Source organism: Phalaenopsis equestris, unplaced genomic scaffold (genome assembly GCF_001263595.1).
Source record: "Phalaenopsis equestris unplaced genomic scaffold, ASM126359v1 Scaffold001122, whole genome shotgun sequence".
NCBI classification, from domain to species: Eukaryota; Viridiplantae; Streptophyta; class Magnoliopsida; order Asparagales; family Orchidaceae; genus Phalaenopsis; species Phalaenopsis equestris.
Window position 1 is genome coordinate 8,272 of NW_018165561.1, and position 17,485 is coordinate 25,756.

The 17,485-nt window shown below is 32.0% G+C and overlaps 1 protein-coding gene across 1 annotated transcript in view; it reads left to right on the forward strand.

The window, feature by feature from the left end:
• Positions 1-84: 84 nt before the first annotated feature.
• Positions 85-17,485, forward strand: part of LOC110033279 — a 30,447-nt gene continuing 13,046 nt past the window's right edge. The window contains exons 1-9 of the mRNA XM_020737204.1: positions 85-290; positions 406-557; positions 632-766; positions 6,144-6,254; positions 7,115-7,405; positions 8,034-8,233; positions 9,763-10,024; positions 12,351-12,464; positions 13,459-13,641. Of these exons, the coding sequence (XP_020592863.1) occupies positions 131-290; positions 406-557; positions 632-766; positions 6,144-6,254; positions 7,115-7,405; positions 8,034-8,233; positions 9,763-10,024; positions 12,351-12,464; positions 13,459-13,641 (1,608 nt within the window). The 5' untranslated portion in view covers positions 85-130. The remainder of the gene's footprint in view (positions 291-405; positions 558-631; positions 767-6,143; positions 6,255-7,114; positions 7,406-8,033; positions 8,234-9,762; positions 10,025-12,350; positions 12,465-13,458; positions 13,642-17,485) is intronic.

Here is a 17,485-nt window from a genome sequence, read left to right on the forward strand (position 1 = left end):
ATTTAATAATAAATTAGAAGTTATATAATTTATTAAATGTTATTTAAATTAAAATCCCACTTGTAGCGAAACATGCCTTTAAAATTTACTGTCCTTCACTCCTCGCCTCTTTAATTCGGTGCCGGATCCAATGCTGTGCTCTTCCCATACTACTACGCCGTACTCCTTCCTCTCGGCCCGCCGGAGCTTCCTGCCGAAGCCCGCCGCCACCGTGCATAGCTTCGCCGGAACGCCTTCCGACCACTTTTTCTATCCGATTCGCCATCTTCATTATTCTATTTGTGCTACTGGTACTTTTTTTTTTCCCTTCTCATTTCTACATCTTCTTCCCTCAATGCATTCAATCTATTCCCGCTGTTTCCTTGCTGATCTCTTGCTCACTTGGGCATCGGGCCATTGCGGAAGCTGTCACCGGCTATAGAAAAGATGGCGAAGAGAAGGACGGATTTGGTGGTTTCGAATTTATAGAGGTAGGCTACATAAGTAGCGTTCACGGGCTTAAAGGAGAGCTGCGAGTGAAATCCAATACGGGTTTTCCAGAGATTAGGTTTTGTGAGGTGATCGCGTTTCCGGTATTGACTCTAGCCCCTGTTATTCTTATGTTTCTCATCGTTGGATTTCTGACCTGCAGCCTGGGAGAAGGTGGCTTAGAGCACGAATTTCAGGTAAGGAAACAATTTCTGAACTGGTGCTTGCAGGGGGTAGAAGCCATCCTGGAAAGACGTGTTGGATCATCAGTTTTGAGGGGATTGATGCTGTGGATAAGGTTTGTTTTATAGGACTTGCCTTTATTTTATTTACTGCTTTACAGACTGCGTTGTACAGTTTAAAATGTGTTAGATGAGCATTGTGTGATGGCCACATCCATTCACGGTTGATTAGTTTACTATAGTTTGCTATACATTCTATTTTTAGCATAAAAAAATAAAGTTTCTATTGATCATTCGAGTTAGATTTCAAATATCGATTGTCGATTGATTATTATTTTTACTTCAGTAAGCGGTTAACATCTCTTTGGATCAAGCTGGAAAAAAATATTTGAATAAAGTACTTCAGTTCTATTATCCATTGGTTTATACAAAAGCAAAGAGCAACATGAATAGCCATGAAAATTTCACCTAACTTCGCTTGTGAATGTCATTTGTACAATCGTATAGAAAGGCTTGCATTTAGTGATTCACTGCGAGGAGCTTTTTAGCGTCACATCCCTGAACACATTTAAGCAAAAAAACTATAATCATAAGTTTAATGAAGTGCAATTTTATTGAATTACTAGCAAAAAAACTGTAATCATATTTAAGCAAAAAACTGTAATATTATATCTTTCAGTGTGCTTTCTATTTAGAGACTAATCATTGGAAAAAAATTGTCCAAAGTTGGAGGAGAAGAGAAAGGAAGTTGCATCTGAGATGAAAACCAATGTTTTTGTGGAAAGATGCGAAGAGACGGATTCAGATGTATCGTTATTTGCAGTTTCTCATAGTTTGCTTACATATGATTCATGCTGGATTCTGGATACATGTGTTACCTATTATTATCTTCATTGAGGATGATTCTGTACGTATAAGCTGCTAGATAACAATGCAGTAACTATGTGCAACAATCAATTTTGTCGTACTATTGGTGTAGGGAGTATTTTTATCAGGATGCATGATGATATTGTGAGAGATGATTGATGCTAAACATTTTTCATATAACATAAATAATTTGCTATCAGTTGGGGCTATAGAGTAAGGGCTACAAGATAGTTATTGAGACAAGTGTTCTGAAGGTATGTTATGAAACAATGATTTTTATGAAGAAAGTTCGTCATCACTATCTTTATTATCTTCAGAGCAGTAGAGTGACTGGAACAGCTGCTATTGCTGAAAATTCTTATGACGCTACTATGTTGTGGCATATGTGGCTAGCTCATGTTGGAGAGACTTCATTTCAGGCATTGGTGAAAAAAAAAAAGATTGATCAAAGGAGCGAGCGCTGACAAACTTGATTTCTGTGAACATTTTGTATTTGATGAGAAGACACGGGTACCCTTTGAGATTGTCATCTTGTATTTTAGAGTATGTTCACACAGATGTTTGAGGTCCGACGAAGACCATCATTCAACGGGCGGAGATACTTTCTCTTTTGTTGATGATTACTCCAGGTACGTTTGGTTGTATACCATGACGCACAAAAGCGAAGTGCTGGAGATTTTCATAACTTGGAAGATGTGGTGTATCATATCAGACAATAAGGACGAATACACTTCAAATGTATTCTTGCAAGAGTGCCAGAGAGTTGTGATAAAGCTCCGCTTCAATGTTTGAGAGACACAACAACAGAACGGGGTGACATAGAGAATGAACTAGACTTTGGTAAAAAAAGTTCAGTGTATATTATCCAATGCTGGGTTGGATATAATCTATTGGGCCGAGGCCATATAATAGACCTTTGCTTGGTGAACCGTTTGTTATCTGTTGCTATTGGGAAGAAGACCGTAAAGGAGATGTGGTTAGGGCGTCCTGCTAGAGATTATAAAGATATGAAAGTGTTTGTGTATTCAGCTTACTACGACGTGATGAATGATAAATGAAACTGTGAGCAAAGAAAAAAATCTTAATTGGCTTCAAGCGTGGAGTTTAGGGCTTCAAGCTGTATGATCAGTCAGAAAAGAAGGTTGTTATGAGCAGGGATATTACATTCGACGTGGCTTTGTTGAAAAATCGAAACTTAAAGTAGGTAGAGAGTTGTACCAGGACCACATATATGCAACAGAAGTTGAATTTTGATACATTCGACGTGGCAAGTTTTTTGAAAAATCGAAACTTAAAGTAGGTAGAGAGTTGTACCAGGACCACATATATGCAACAGAAGTTGAATTTTGATACATTCGACGTGGCAAGTTTTTTGAAAAATCGAAACTTAAAGTAGGTAGAGAGTTGTACCAGGACCACATATATGCAACAGAAGTTGAATTTTGATACATTCGACGTGGCAAGTTTTTTGAAAAATCGAAACTTAAAGTAGGTAGAGAGTTGTACCAGGACCACATATATGCAACAGAAGTTGAATTTTGATACATTCGACGTGGCAAGTTTTTTGAAAAATCGAAACTTAAAGTAGGTAGAGAGTTGTACCAGGACCACATATATGCAACAGAAGTTGAATTTTGATACATTCGACGTGGCAAGTTTTTTGAAAAATCGAAACTTAAAGTAGGTAGAGAGTTGTACCAGGACCACATATATGCAACAGAAGTTGAATTTTGATACATTCGACGTGGCAAGTTTTTTGAAAAATCGAAACTTAAAGTAGGTAGAGAGTTGTACCAGGACCACATATATGCAACAGAAGTTGAATTTTGATACATTCGACGTGGCAAGTTTTTTGAAAAATCGAAACTTAAAGTAGGTAGAGAGTTGTACCAGGACCACATATATGCAACAGAAGTTGAATTTTGATACATTCGACGTGGCAAGTTTTTTGAAAAATCGAAACTTAAAGTAGGTAGAGAGTTGTACCAGGACCACATATATGCAACAGAAGTTGAATTTTGATACATTCGACGTGGCAAGTTTTTTGAAAAATCGAAACTTAAAGTAGGTAGAGAGTTGTACCAGGACCACATATATGCAACAGAAGTTTAGTCAGATTGAGGTTGATAGAATGAAGAATCAACTGTCCAAAATTTTGAAATGAAGGAGTTTGGTGAAGCTCGCAGAATTTTTGGCATGGAGATTCTCAGGGACAAAGCAGCTGGAAAGATTTGGCTTTTGCAAGAAGCTTATGTTCGGATAATGTTGAAGAAATTTATGGTTGATGATCGAGCAAGGTAGTGAGTACTCATTGCATCTCAATTTCAATTGAGTTCTGATCAGTGTTCTAAAGATGATCATGAGAGGATAGATATGCGATTGGTTCCTTATACTGCTGCGTTGGGTAGTCTGATGTATGTCATGGTTTATACTAAACTAGACATTGCACAAGCAACTGGTTTGTGAGCAGATTTATCCATGATTCAGGAAAGAGTCATTGACAGACTGAAAAGTATTCTGAGGTATTTGAAGTGTACAGTTGATGTTGGCTTGATGTTTGAGAGACAGTCATCCAATGCAGATTTGTGTGTAGGCTGCAATGACTCAGATTATGCAGATAATATGGATAGGTGGAGATCTACGACGGGTTATTTATTAACATTGGCAGTAGGTCCAATTAGTTGGAGGTTAGTTTTTCAGTCTATCGTTGCTTTGTCTACTATGAAGACTGAGTATATGATAGTCATAGAGGCAATGAAGGAAACAATATGGATGTAGGGCCTATTGGATGACTTGGGAGTTGATCAGGAGTCTTTCAATATTTTTTGCCACAAATTTAGTTCATTATGCTCGTACCAAACACATGTATGCAAGGTATCACTTTGTTTGGGACTTGATTGAAGAAAGAAATATTCTGTTGAAGAAAATAAATAATAAGGGGGAATCTAGTAGACATGCTCATGAAGGTGCAACCAGTTTAGAAGTTCACTTACTACAAGAATTTGGTGAATTTGAGCTCAGAACTGATTGCCCAGGTGGGCATTTTGAAGAGCTACGCAAGGTTTGATCCCTTCGGGAGGGGGTATGTAGCCAACTATTATGGTGCAACTGAATTGGAGTTTGAAACTCATTTGATCATCTCTTATTTTTCTAGAAGTAAAAGATGTGGTGGAAATTATTGTATTTAATGGGTTTTTTTATATTTGATCTATTTCTTTTATTGTATGCCTAATGCTCCCCTATAAAAGAAGGATTAATGGTTCATGAGAGGTAATGGTGTGAAGTGTTAAGTTGTAACCCAAGCGGTTTTTTCTTTCTCCCATCCAGTGCTAGTAGAATGTCACTTCTCGTGGACGTAGGCGAATCGATTTAACGACGAACCACGTAAATCTTTTGTGTTTGATTGTTCTTATGTAAATTTCTACGCTTTCGCACTGTTTTCGCATAATATATTATCGGTACAAATTACCATTATAGTTTTTAACAAGAAAATTCACATTTGATTTTTTACACATTGTTTAGTCGGTTTTTTTTACTGTAGTCTTATAACTAAAAACTGAGCTATTGCTCAGTCTTAGTTTTCAAATTTTAAAATGATTTTATTTAATTTCACTAGCTCTAAATGTTGGTAGAACGAAAGTTTGTTTGGTTGGTACTGCCAATTGTTTTATTATTCCATTTATTATTTTATATAAAATTATGTTACATGGTCTTTTAATCCTCACATTGTAGAGGCATTTACCTTCTTGAATGAAAGCATAGGCGCGAGGCTACAAAATTTCTTCATATGGAAGTTTAGATACCAAACTATTCAAAACAAATAATATTTATGGTATATTCAAGAATGTAATAAATCATAAGATAAGCGAATTTTGCAAGAAAATTGGATAAAGCTGATGCCATAAAATAGATACTATGATTACAATAGATTTTGGTCAATAGTTCTGTTTTTGCCATTTTTTAAATTTGGTGATGTTCAATAATTATTAAATATGAAGAAGCTCTATTTTAGATCCTTGATAATAGTTTTGACACCATTGTAGTAAATAATATGTTGCATGTTTTAATAAACATGGACTTATTTAAGTGCAGGAGAAAAACTTATTAGAAGAATTAAAACTAGGATTGCTGAACTCATGTGCATTTATCTAAACATGGTTGTTATAAGTAAGAAATGGATAAAGTGATCTGGGGAAGGGATAGCGTGATCTAGGGAAGAAAATTGCTTCAATTATATCGATTAACAATTTATAACGCATCTATAAAATACGAAAAGTGCTTCAAATTTACCATATAGTAGGAGAATATCATGTGGAAATAAGCTTAAATTTTATAAATTCATGATTAACGCATATATTCTTTATTGATTTGAGGGTTTGACAAGCGTGGTAGAAATGAGATTCTTAAGATGAATGTTTGATAAAATTGATGTTAAATGACTATGTTAGAATTATGGCCGAAGTAGCATCAATTGCAGAGCGAGTAGTAGAATATAGACGTAGATGATTTGGACATGTACAATAAAATGAGTGGTCCAAAAAGTTGAGGTAAGGATTAAGATTCTGATATTGCGCATATAAATTATGTTTGTGTACAATCTTCACCATCCATGTTATTTTCTTTCAGGCTAAACAGATTGTGGGTTCCACCATGCTTGTACGGAAAGGAGATAGGCCAGAATTGGAGGAAGATGAGTTTTACACTCATGACCTTGTTGGAATGAGGGTCATTCATAAGGTCCAGCCTCGTCTTTTAGTTCCTTAATAGAAGATTATTATATAATTATTGTTCGTGTGATTCGCCATGGTAAAAGAGCTGCTCATGGAATTTATTTATTGTTCTTGCTCTTTCTACTGTGTGCTTTTCGTAGTGTATCAAGAAGCCATGAACTAATTTTTTCAAAAATGAAATGTGGTGTTGATTATTAATCCAGAGATATTTAATGATTAAGCTGTGAAAAAATGTGATGTTCATGGCTTCAGAATTTCACAAAATCCTCCATTATTTTTCATGAAGTTGTGAAAAAACCTTCAGTTGCACAATGTATATAATGTAATATGGAAGTCTGGCTTCTTGAAAGAACAAAAAAAAGAAAATGGATCCTCTTGTCATTTATAAATTTCAAGAATCTCCAATCCTCTTATTCATAATGTATATAAGTCCGCATACAGTTTAAGAATTGAGGCATAATGCAGCCAAAATTGAGCAAACACAACTCTTTTGTAGCTCATTTGTGAGGTCAGCTCTTAGCTGATTTTCAATTCTAATCGGTTTGCTACATTGCTTTCCAAAAGACTACCGGTGGAGCATGATTAGTAATGAACATTGTGCCATAGGTGGCCCTTTTTTTGGGCCATTTACATACATACCACCAAATTCTTATGTATTTCCATATCCAATACCTATACTTTACTTTTTACATTTATACCACCCAAATCTTGCATATCACATAAGAAATACTACTGTTTAATCTTTTAAAGAGTGAAATGCACCTTTTCTATGCATAGATAAGGTTTCATGTAAGTAAAAATGGAAGTTCAGGTAAAATACATAAGATTTGATTGGTATTTATATAAATCTTCTATTTATCTTTTCAGGAAACCGGCATGCTGGTTGGAACAGTAGCAAATGTTTTTAACTCTGGGGCTAATGATCTTCTACATGTTCATCGTTATTCAAGTGATCCAAGCAAAGAGAAAAAATATCATATTGATTCACGTTTGTCAGAAGTAGAAGCACCTGCTCAATTTTTGTGGATTCCTTTTGTTAAAGAAATAGTCCCAGAACTTGATATGGAGAGGAGAGAAATGATTATCACCCCTCCAAAGGGGCTTTTAGAGCTTAATTTGCGCAGCGACATGAGATCTAAAAAGGAAAGGCGTCAGATGGTAAGATATACTCTTATATATTCTCAAAGATTTTTTTTCTATTAATATGTCAATGCATAGTTGAAAACCTTAGCAAAATCTTGTTTACATGTAATTTTGAGGATTATATTTATGAATAGAAAAATGATCTATAGCAAGATCTCATTTTCACTCACTGGAATGGATACCTTTTCATGCTTTTGAATGCTCATTCCAGATGTTGCAAGTGGCAAATATTTTTGAATGAGAAAAGTGTCAAAATAGTCATGAATTTTTGGAGGGGGTCATTATAAAAATACCAATTTAGTCCCCCACACTTTTTTAATAGAGACTGAAATAGTCCCCACATAGGACTATTACAGTTATAATTTAAAAAATTTGGGAACTAATTTGACACTTTTATAGACTCTAGTACTATAATGACCGCATAGAAGCAATCAAGGGACTATTTTGGCACTTTACTCATTTTGTATGATTCATACGCGTAGGACACATGGTAAAATATCACGGGCATTTTCATAGTTATAAGCCTGCTAAGTTCTCAAGCTGACTGCTTTAATATAGCAAAAATCAAAGAATTGTTGCAGCAACTAAAGATTTGAGAAGTTTACCTAGATGATTTTTTGACAATGTTATCTTTATATTTCAGGAATGGAAGCTGAGAAAGAAGTTACTGCAACGTCTTACTGCAGCCAAAAGAAGGCTACATGAGATGGGGCAGAGCCATCTTCTAGATGGATTCAGTATTGGAGAGAAGAGTCAAAGAGCCATGCTTGCCAGGCAGATTGTGGACATCAATCTGAGTTTATTTCAACATGCAATTCAAAGTATAGAAAGAACTTCATTGAGGTACAGTGCTGTCTTTTTTGCCATCTCACTGTAAATTACCTAGGGTAAATATGTAGTAATCATCAAAATATATGTATTTATTGGGCTTTAACATTTATAATATGCAAATTGGCATAAACAGATGAATACCTGCATCATTATTATTAGCCTCATCCAATTTTTGGTCCAAACATATAAGCTAATTAACATCTTAATCTTTGGGATGTGGTGTTAATGTTTGACGTAAATAGTTCTACTTGTAGTATAAAATTCTTTCTATTATCTCTGAACTTCTCTTGGGTAATAGATTAAATTTGGTTAAAAGTTTAGGTTGAATCTTGCTACCAGTTGGAAATTCCCACTATGTTTCGATGATGTCTCCACCACATTATCAAGATTTCTACTTGACTTGGACTTAATAAGTCAGTTGATATTGATGATTGCAGTTAGGGGTGTAAGTGGCCGAGCCACTTCAAACTTGACTCTTTAATGAGTTCGCGGGTCGAGCTTATCGAGCCGGAAGCTCAAGCTTAAGTCTGACTATGCATGAGTGCTCATTGAGTAAGCACAATTACATTAATTGATTTTAATTGTTTGGTATAATAATTAAAATTTTATTGAATCATAAATTTTTAAAAGTGTTTATCAAAATCAAGTTTTCAAGCTGAGCTTGAGCCGGGCACAATTGCCACAAGTTGAGTTCGCACTCAAGTTACAAGTTTGAGTCAAGCTAGAGCTCGACCCAACTATACATCTCATTAGTTGAGCTCATGTTTAGTGTGCCTCGAGCTTGACTAGACTCGAGCCGTTTACATCCCTAATAGCTGTTTGTTATATGAATGTGTACTAGGCGACTTAGCTCTCTTGTCGACCTGAATAGATCTAAAAAGAAAGAACTGGATATTTTTTTGGAAGTGCCACATAAATAGTGGCCTAGTTAGCCAAATTTATCCTTATTTGTTTTAAACTTAATCCACCTTTATTGCGTTTCTTTATGAAGTAATATTTTGTGAATATCGCTCGACAATTTACATAAATTTTGTATGGACTAGCGATACAAAATTCAAGATAAACTCTTGTAACGTAATTGTCCTCATTTTCCCTATTTAATATGCACATACTCAGGAAGCTTAGAGTTCAACTTCTTAGTGCTGCAGTTTTAAGCTGCATTAAGAACCCTTTTAGGTCTTTTCCTTTGGAATGATTTACATACACACCACTCAATTCTTATGTATTTACATATCTAGCACCTAAACTTCAATTTTTACATATATTCCACCTTTTCTTTGCATGAAAAGGTGTAGTTCACTTTTCTAAAGTTAAAACTTTACATGAAAAGGTGTAGTTCACTTTTCTAAAGTTAAAATAGTGGTATTTTTTATGTGATTTGAAAGAGTAGCGTGGTATAATTATAAAAAATAAAGTTTAGGTGGTAGATATGTAAATACATAAGAATTGTGTGGCATATATATTTGTTTATGTGAAATGCGTTAAAGGGCTTGTGCAGGCGCCATTAAATTTTCTAATTGATATGGTGAAATTGAAACCAGATTAAGCCTTTTCGACTTTGTGGGGGCCCACTCAGATTTATTGTTGAAGAATGCTTTGAAGATACCTCACAAATATATCCTTGATTGTGAATATCCAGAGAAAAATGAAGAGTTGTTCAAAGAGGGACTACAACTTCTTAATCATTCAAAGGCTGCTATTATTCTTGTTCTCAATGATGACAGAAGCCTTGGAATGTTTTCTAATGAATCTGCGCTCAATAAATTGCAGCAATTACTACTTGATTACCGGAGATTATCGAAGGTACATTTTGTTCATATCTTATTCATGGATTAGTTATACAATAATGTGGTGCAATTTTATATGCTTGTTCTTTGTGCTGGTTACTGAATTGTAATTCCATGCTCACATGTATAAACCTCATATTCTGTTCTCGATTCTTTTTGGGGGCATTTACAGAAATGCCAACCAATTCCTATGTATTTACTTATCTAACACCTAAACTTTACTATTTACATTTATAACATCCAAATCTTTCATATCACATAAAAATACCACCTTTTAATTAAAAAAAAAAAGTAAAATTCACCTTTTCATGCATAGGTTAATTGGCATGTATGTACAAACTGAAGTTTAGGTGTTAGATATGTGAATACATAGGAATTGTGTGGTATTTTATGTAAATCTTCCGAACTGTTAATGAGAAAGCTACAACTAGTGTTTTTTTTTCCTACTGTTTTTTCTAAATCCTGAAGAGATACATAGTGTTATTTTTTTTTTTTGGAGCTATTTATTCCAAAAGGCATGAAGTCAAATGAACGGCTCTTTTTTTTTTTGTTTCCTTGAAAGCACAAAGAAGGATTTTTTTTGGAGCTATTTATTCCAAAAGGCGTGAAGTCAAATGAACGGCTCTTTTTTTTTTTTTTTTTTTTTGAAAGCCAAAAAAAGGAAAAAAAAAAAGCACAGTGGAAAATTTTTTCACCTCATGTTCATTTTTTTCTATTTAATACAGGAAGATTTACATACATAACACTTAATTCCTATGTATTTACATATATAACACTTAAATTTTAATTTTTAAATATATGCTACCTTACCTATGCATGAAAAAGGCGTATTTCACCTTTTTAAAGGTAAATAACTAGTATTTTTGATGAGATATGATATATTTGAATGTTATAAATGTAAAAGGTAAACTTTAGGTATGAGATATGTAAATACATATTAGTTTGGTGTTACGTATGTAAATGCCTTAATAATAAAAATTACATATGCCCCGAAACATTGCTATTTACAAATCTAGCACCCTATTTAATCCATTGTTTAGATTCTCACTCAAATATCAAAATTCACAATGAAACCACAACTCATACTTTTCATTTTTATGAAATTCTCAATGGTTTGATCATGACATGTGTAAATGCATCAGTTTGGTAGTTTTAAAAAATCAGCTGGGTGCTGTTTTTGTAAATAACAATTTTTTAAGTGCTGTGTATGTAATTATACTTAAATTTTTATTTTTATAGCCTTAGAAACTGGAGTCATACTGAAAAAACAAGCGCCTCATCCTTCGCTTGTTCCTTGAGCAATTTGGGCTTTAATTCTTTCGTTATACCTCTGGCTTGATGGTATGAGGATACCTTCTATTGTTATAGATTTTAATGTTCAATTGTAGTACTTGTATTTGATGTTTCATATTTATTCTTTGAGGCTGATTTTTATACTTGAATATCAAGGAAAACTTTTTTTCTTTTTGCTTTTTTTTTTTCTTGGGTTAAACATTTGTATCACGCAGAGCTTAAAGAGTGAGTGTTTTTTACTGATAAAGCTATGAGGGGTATTTACATAATACCACTCAATTCTTATTTATCTGAATATCTAACACCAAAACCTTGCTTTTTTACATTTATACCACCCAAATCTTTCAAATCACATAAAAAATGCCACTATTTTAACTTAAAAAAAATGAAATACATCTTTTTATACATTTGTAAGGTGTCATTGAATGTAAAAATTGAAGTTTAGGCGTTACATATGTATAGCGAGTTAAGTGTTCCTTGTCAGATAAAGGTGGCACATCAGGTAGCATGTGTTTTTTAAATCATGGAATATATTATGAATTATAAAGATAAACAAAATGAGAGAAATTATACCATTTATTTCTCATGAGTAATATGCCTTCAGTGCCTTATTGAAAGTACATATTTTAATAGAACGTTGAATCTACTTTTGTTTCGAGAAATTACATCATTCCTCAAAATACTTGTACATTTACATATCTAACACCTAAAATTTGATATTTACATTTAAAACACTTTGCTCTTAAAAGCTTATGCATGAATATGCATATTTCACTTTTAAAAAATTTGTGACAGTGTTGTTTTTGATGTGATGTCAAACATTTGAGTGTTATTTATGTAAATATGAAAGTGTATGCATTATATACGTAATTATATAAGAATTTTGTGGTATGTATGTAATTGCCCCTTTTTTTGGTATTCAAAACTAGCTGTATCTTATCTGAAGTATCGAGAAAGTATATGTTTAACCCCAAATCCCTGAATTATTTGCTTTAATTATTCTTTTCACTGACTGTAAATTGTATTGGCATGTAATTTGTGGCATGCAGTTTGGAGAAAAGTGTAATGAGACACCCCTGATTATATTGACATCAACTGGTCAGACCAAGCCAAGTGAACAACTCTTTGTAGATAATGAGTACTTTGGTTTCAATGCTGAAAAGGTGCGGCTTCGGGTTATTTGAAGATGATTATTGATTTATGCCAGAGTTGGGATCTGGTTGGGATCACTTTTGTTTTTCATTTTTTTATTTTTTATTTGAAAGATTTACTTACATACCATTCAATTCTTTTATACTTACATGTATGACACCAAAACTTTAATTTTTACATGATATATATCTACACACTAACACGCACGCGCGCGCACACACACACTCACCATCTTTTTAATGCATGAAAATGTGTATTTCTTTTTTTTCAAGTTAAAATAGTGCACGCGCGCACACACACACACTCACCATCTTTTCTATGCAGAAAATGTGTATTTCTTTTTTTTCAAGTTAAAATAGTGATATTTTTAATGTGATATGAAAGATTTGGGAGGTATAAATGTAATAGGTAAAGTTTAGGTGTTAGATATGCAAATGCGGTTTACATGTAAATGCACCCTTTTATTTTAAACCATGTTTGTTCAGTATAATTTTTGCATGTTTTTATTTTTTTATTTTAAAGATAAGTTAGATTATTTTTAAAATTGCTCAACATCTAGAAGTTATTTTGAGTGTTTTTAAAAATAACTAAATATGTTATAAAATATCAAATATATTTTATTTCAAGTAAAAATATAAATAAAATAAAATAAATTAATATAATAAATAAATAATAATAATGCTCCCAAAATGCAGCTTAATGCTTGACTCGTTTTTCTGGTCTTAGCACGTCGAGAGTGAGTTACTTTTTGTGTATTTCAGCTTTTCTCTTTCCTCCTTGCCCGGCATTTTTATTTTGTTGGCCACAAATTTATTTCAGTGGAAAGAAACATAATTTTCAAATTTGTTTCATCCGTAAATATTTATTTTATATGAACTGTGTGGTATGTGTATTATTTCATCGCTTTGGCAACAACCATTTTTGGTGGTGTAAAATATAAATTTTTTTTAAATTTGAAAATATCCCTACTATTTTACATTTCCAACCTACTTTTTGGGATTTCAGGTTTATTTTATGGAGGAAACGAAGCTCCCAGTTGTGAGGAAGTTTGCAGACAGCAATAAAATCCTATTAAAGTCACCATGGGAGATACTGCTTGCACCAACAGGATCTGGTGGAACTTTTGCTGCTCTTTCTTCGCAAAAATATGTAGATTTTCTACGGGAAATGGGCGTGGAGTATGTTCAGGTAAGAAAGTTTTCAAATTGCATCTTTCATACTAAGTCTTTTTGTCAAGTTTTAGATTGCAATAAAGGAATTTATTTGTGGTTGTCTACGAAATATTGGCTATTAGCCTTGTCATCAGAGGTTAGGTCCGGTGATGACATTTTAAATTGATTAGGGGCCATTTAGGATCACTTCTTTAGTTTTTATTTGGGACTTTTACATAGGCGCCACTCAATTCTATTTTATATATCTAAGAGCTAAACTTTATTGCTTACATTTATATCATAGAAATCTTTCATATCACATCAAAAGTATTATCGTATTAACTTTTAAGAAGCAAATTATTACTTTTCATGCATAAGTAAGATGACATGTATGTAAAAATTGAAGGTTAGGTGTTAGATATCTAAAAAAGAATTAGAAATGAGTAGTATGTATGTATATCTTCTTTTTTTTAATTTTTATTTATTTATTTTGCTTATATTTTGATTTGAAACAAAGCGTGTCTGGTATGTTAAAATAAGGCTTGATTGCTTTTCAAAATACTAAAAGTATCTAAAAGTTGTGTCCACCATAAATAGTTTTATAGATCTTCTATCAAAGCATCTGCTTGATTTACATATTAGCATTGTATGACCTAAAATCCACGTTTAATAATTTTTTATGAATAGTTTGTTAATTAGAAGAAGGATATCAATCCAATTATAAATAAGTTTAAAGCTAGTTGCAGATAAAGATGACACAAACTATATATTTATATAAATAATACTATTTTTATATTGTCACGATCCGACCTGATGTCTGAAATTTTTCATGACAGTTGAATGGTAATAATAAAAAAATTATTATTATTATTTTTTAAACTAGCATTTAATTATCACATAACAAATGAAAGAGCCACTGCAGATTTAAATAAATTAAACAAATGAAAAACTTAGCTTACACCAAGTTGTCCATATTTTCTATAAACATTTATTATTCTATTACTTATTTTCACACAAAAGCTGGGGGACCTAAAACATTAATTTAAAACAATAGTGAGTTACGTAAGTTAGTGAGTACACCTACTTCTAAACTACAGTAATATAATGAAAAGAAAATAATATGCATGATAGTCATAAGTATTATAAATCAACATAAAAGCATTTGATAATTTATTTTTTTAGATATGATTATTCATAATAGTTCAATACATCTAAAGTGTTTTATTATACCAATAACGTATCTATCTCATTTTATATCTATACAGTTGTCATATGAACATTTTCAAAAATTGTATACCCCTAGTACTATAAAAAGGTAAACTCCATCATAGTCAGCCTGTAATAGTTACTTTATAATTCATATCATTCAGTATGTACTATTTAATAGATAATAAATAAAATTTCTTATACTCAAAAGATTTGGAACATTCATATCTATATGACTAATAAAATTGAAGAGCAGATCAATCAAATTAAAGTTCTCCAAATGCATTAATCAAATATAAATACCTAATTCATGCAATTGGTTCAGAAGGAACCAAAAATATTATTATAACATACAAGTATACGTAATCATCTTGTAGCGTTCAAACTTCTAACACTTTTAAACTTCATCTCTAATGGCTATATGCCTATAATATCATAGAAAAAAAAAATAAAAAATAAAATATAATTATGCTTAATTAATCTTTCAATTAATTATATTATATTATTTGATTAGAATCCTTCATTTTTAAGTATCAATATTGCTTAATTAAATTATTAACCTTATGATTGTGTATGGTTAAATTAATATTAGGATAGGATCTTGAAATATAGGTACTCTCAATGGTAAATTAATGAAATTAGTTGATATAGAAAAATTAATATCTTATGTATTCAAGAAATTAAATGGGTTGGAGAAAATGCTAAGGAGATTGAAGGAGATTGATATTGATAATTTAGGTTTTAAACTTTGGTATTCTGGTAAGAGTCGCACTAGAAATTGTGTAGGTGTAATTATAGATAAGAGTTTGAAAGATAATGTTGTAAAAATTAATAGAGTTGGAGATAGAATTATAGTCTTTAAGATTATCATTGATACTAAGATTTTTAATGTTATAAGTACTTTTGCTCCTCAAGTAGGTTTAGATACATGGTCTAAAGATAAATTTTGGAATGAATTAGAAAACTTAATACAAAGGATACATCTTGAAGAAAGAATTGTTATTGGAGGAGATTTAAATGGACATATCGGTATAGTGTTTGAAAATTTCAGAAATACTCATGGTGGCTACGGTTTTGGAGTAATTAATGAAGAAGGTTAAGCTATTTTAGATTTTGTTTTAGTGTATGATTTTGTTATTACTAATACTTTATTCAAGAAAAGAGATGAACATCTTATTACTTATAAGAGTGAATCTAATAAAACACAAATTGATTATTTTCTATTGAGAAGAAGATATTATCGAGATTATAAAGATTGTAAGATCATTCCAAGTGAGAATTTAAGTACCCAACATCGTTTATTAGTTCTAGATTTTAAGATGAAGAGTTGAAAATAAAGGATTATAGGACTCATCATCGTAGAATTAGATGGGAGAACCTAAAATACACAAATAAAATTATTTTTATGAGTAAAATTCAAGATTTCAAAATTTGGGATGTTCATAATGAAACAAATGTTATGTGAGATAAAGTAACAAATATTATTAAACAAGTAGCAAAAGATGTGCTTAGAGAATCTAAAGAAAAATTTTTTATTAATAAAAATAGTTGGTGGTGGAATAATAATGTGCAAGAAAAGATAAAATATAAGAAGTTATGTTATAAAAATTGGTTTAAATATAAAAGCTTAGAGAACTGAGAAAAATATCAAACGGCCCGTAGGGAGTCTAAAAGAACAATCTGTGACGTCAAAAATTCTGCTTTTAATGATCTTTATAATAGATTAGATGCTAAGGAGAGTGAAAAATTTATATATAAATTAGCCAAACAAAGAGGAAAGAAAAGTAAAGATTTAACTCAAGTAAAATGTATTAAAGATGAAAATCAAAAGGTATTTTTCTTAGAAAAAGATATTCAACATAGGTGGGTGAGTTATTTTGATAAACTTTTTAATGAAGTTTTTGAAAATACGATCGACCTTAGTGATCTTAATATCATGAATAATAATAAAATGTTTCATTTTTACTGTCGCATTAGTAAAAAAGAAGTTAATGAGGCTTTAAAGAAAATCAAGGATGGAAAGTCTGTAGGACCTGATGATATCCCAATTGAAGTGTGGAAATATTTAGGAGATTTGAGAGTTTCTTAGCTTACTAAACTCTATAATATTATTTTAAAAACTAAAAAGATGCCTCAGGAGTGGAGGAAGAGTATTTTGGTCCCCATTTTTAAGAATAAACGAGATGCATCAGACTGTGCAAATTATAGAGGAACTAAATTGATGTGTCGTACTTTAAAGTTATGGGAGAGGGTAATTGAACATAGGTTAAGACGCATGACAAAAATTTCTCATAATTTCTCATAATCAATTTGGCCGGGCAGGTCTATTATGGAAGCTATGCATTTATCGAGAGGTTTGATAGAGAAGTTCAGAGATAATAAGGAGAATCTGCATTTGATTTTTATTGATTTAGAAAAAGCTTAAGATAAGGTTCCAAGAGATATACTTTGGAGAGTTCTTGAGAAGAAAGGTGTTGATATGAGATATATTCAAGTCATTAAAGATATGTATGCTAGGTTGTTACTTGTGTTCAAATTGAAGGAGGATTGACCAAATATTTTCCTATTTCTGTTGGATTACATCAGGGATCGGCTTTAAGCCCATATCTTTTTGCTTTAGTTATGGATGGTCTTACTGAACATCTACAGGAGGATGTACCTTGGTGTATGCTTTT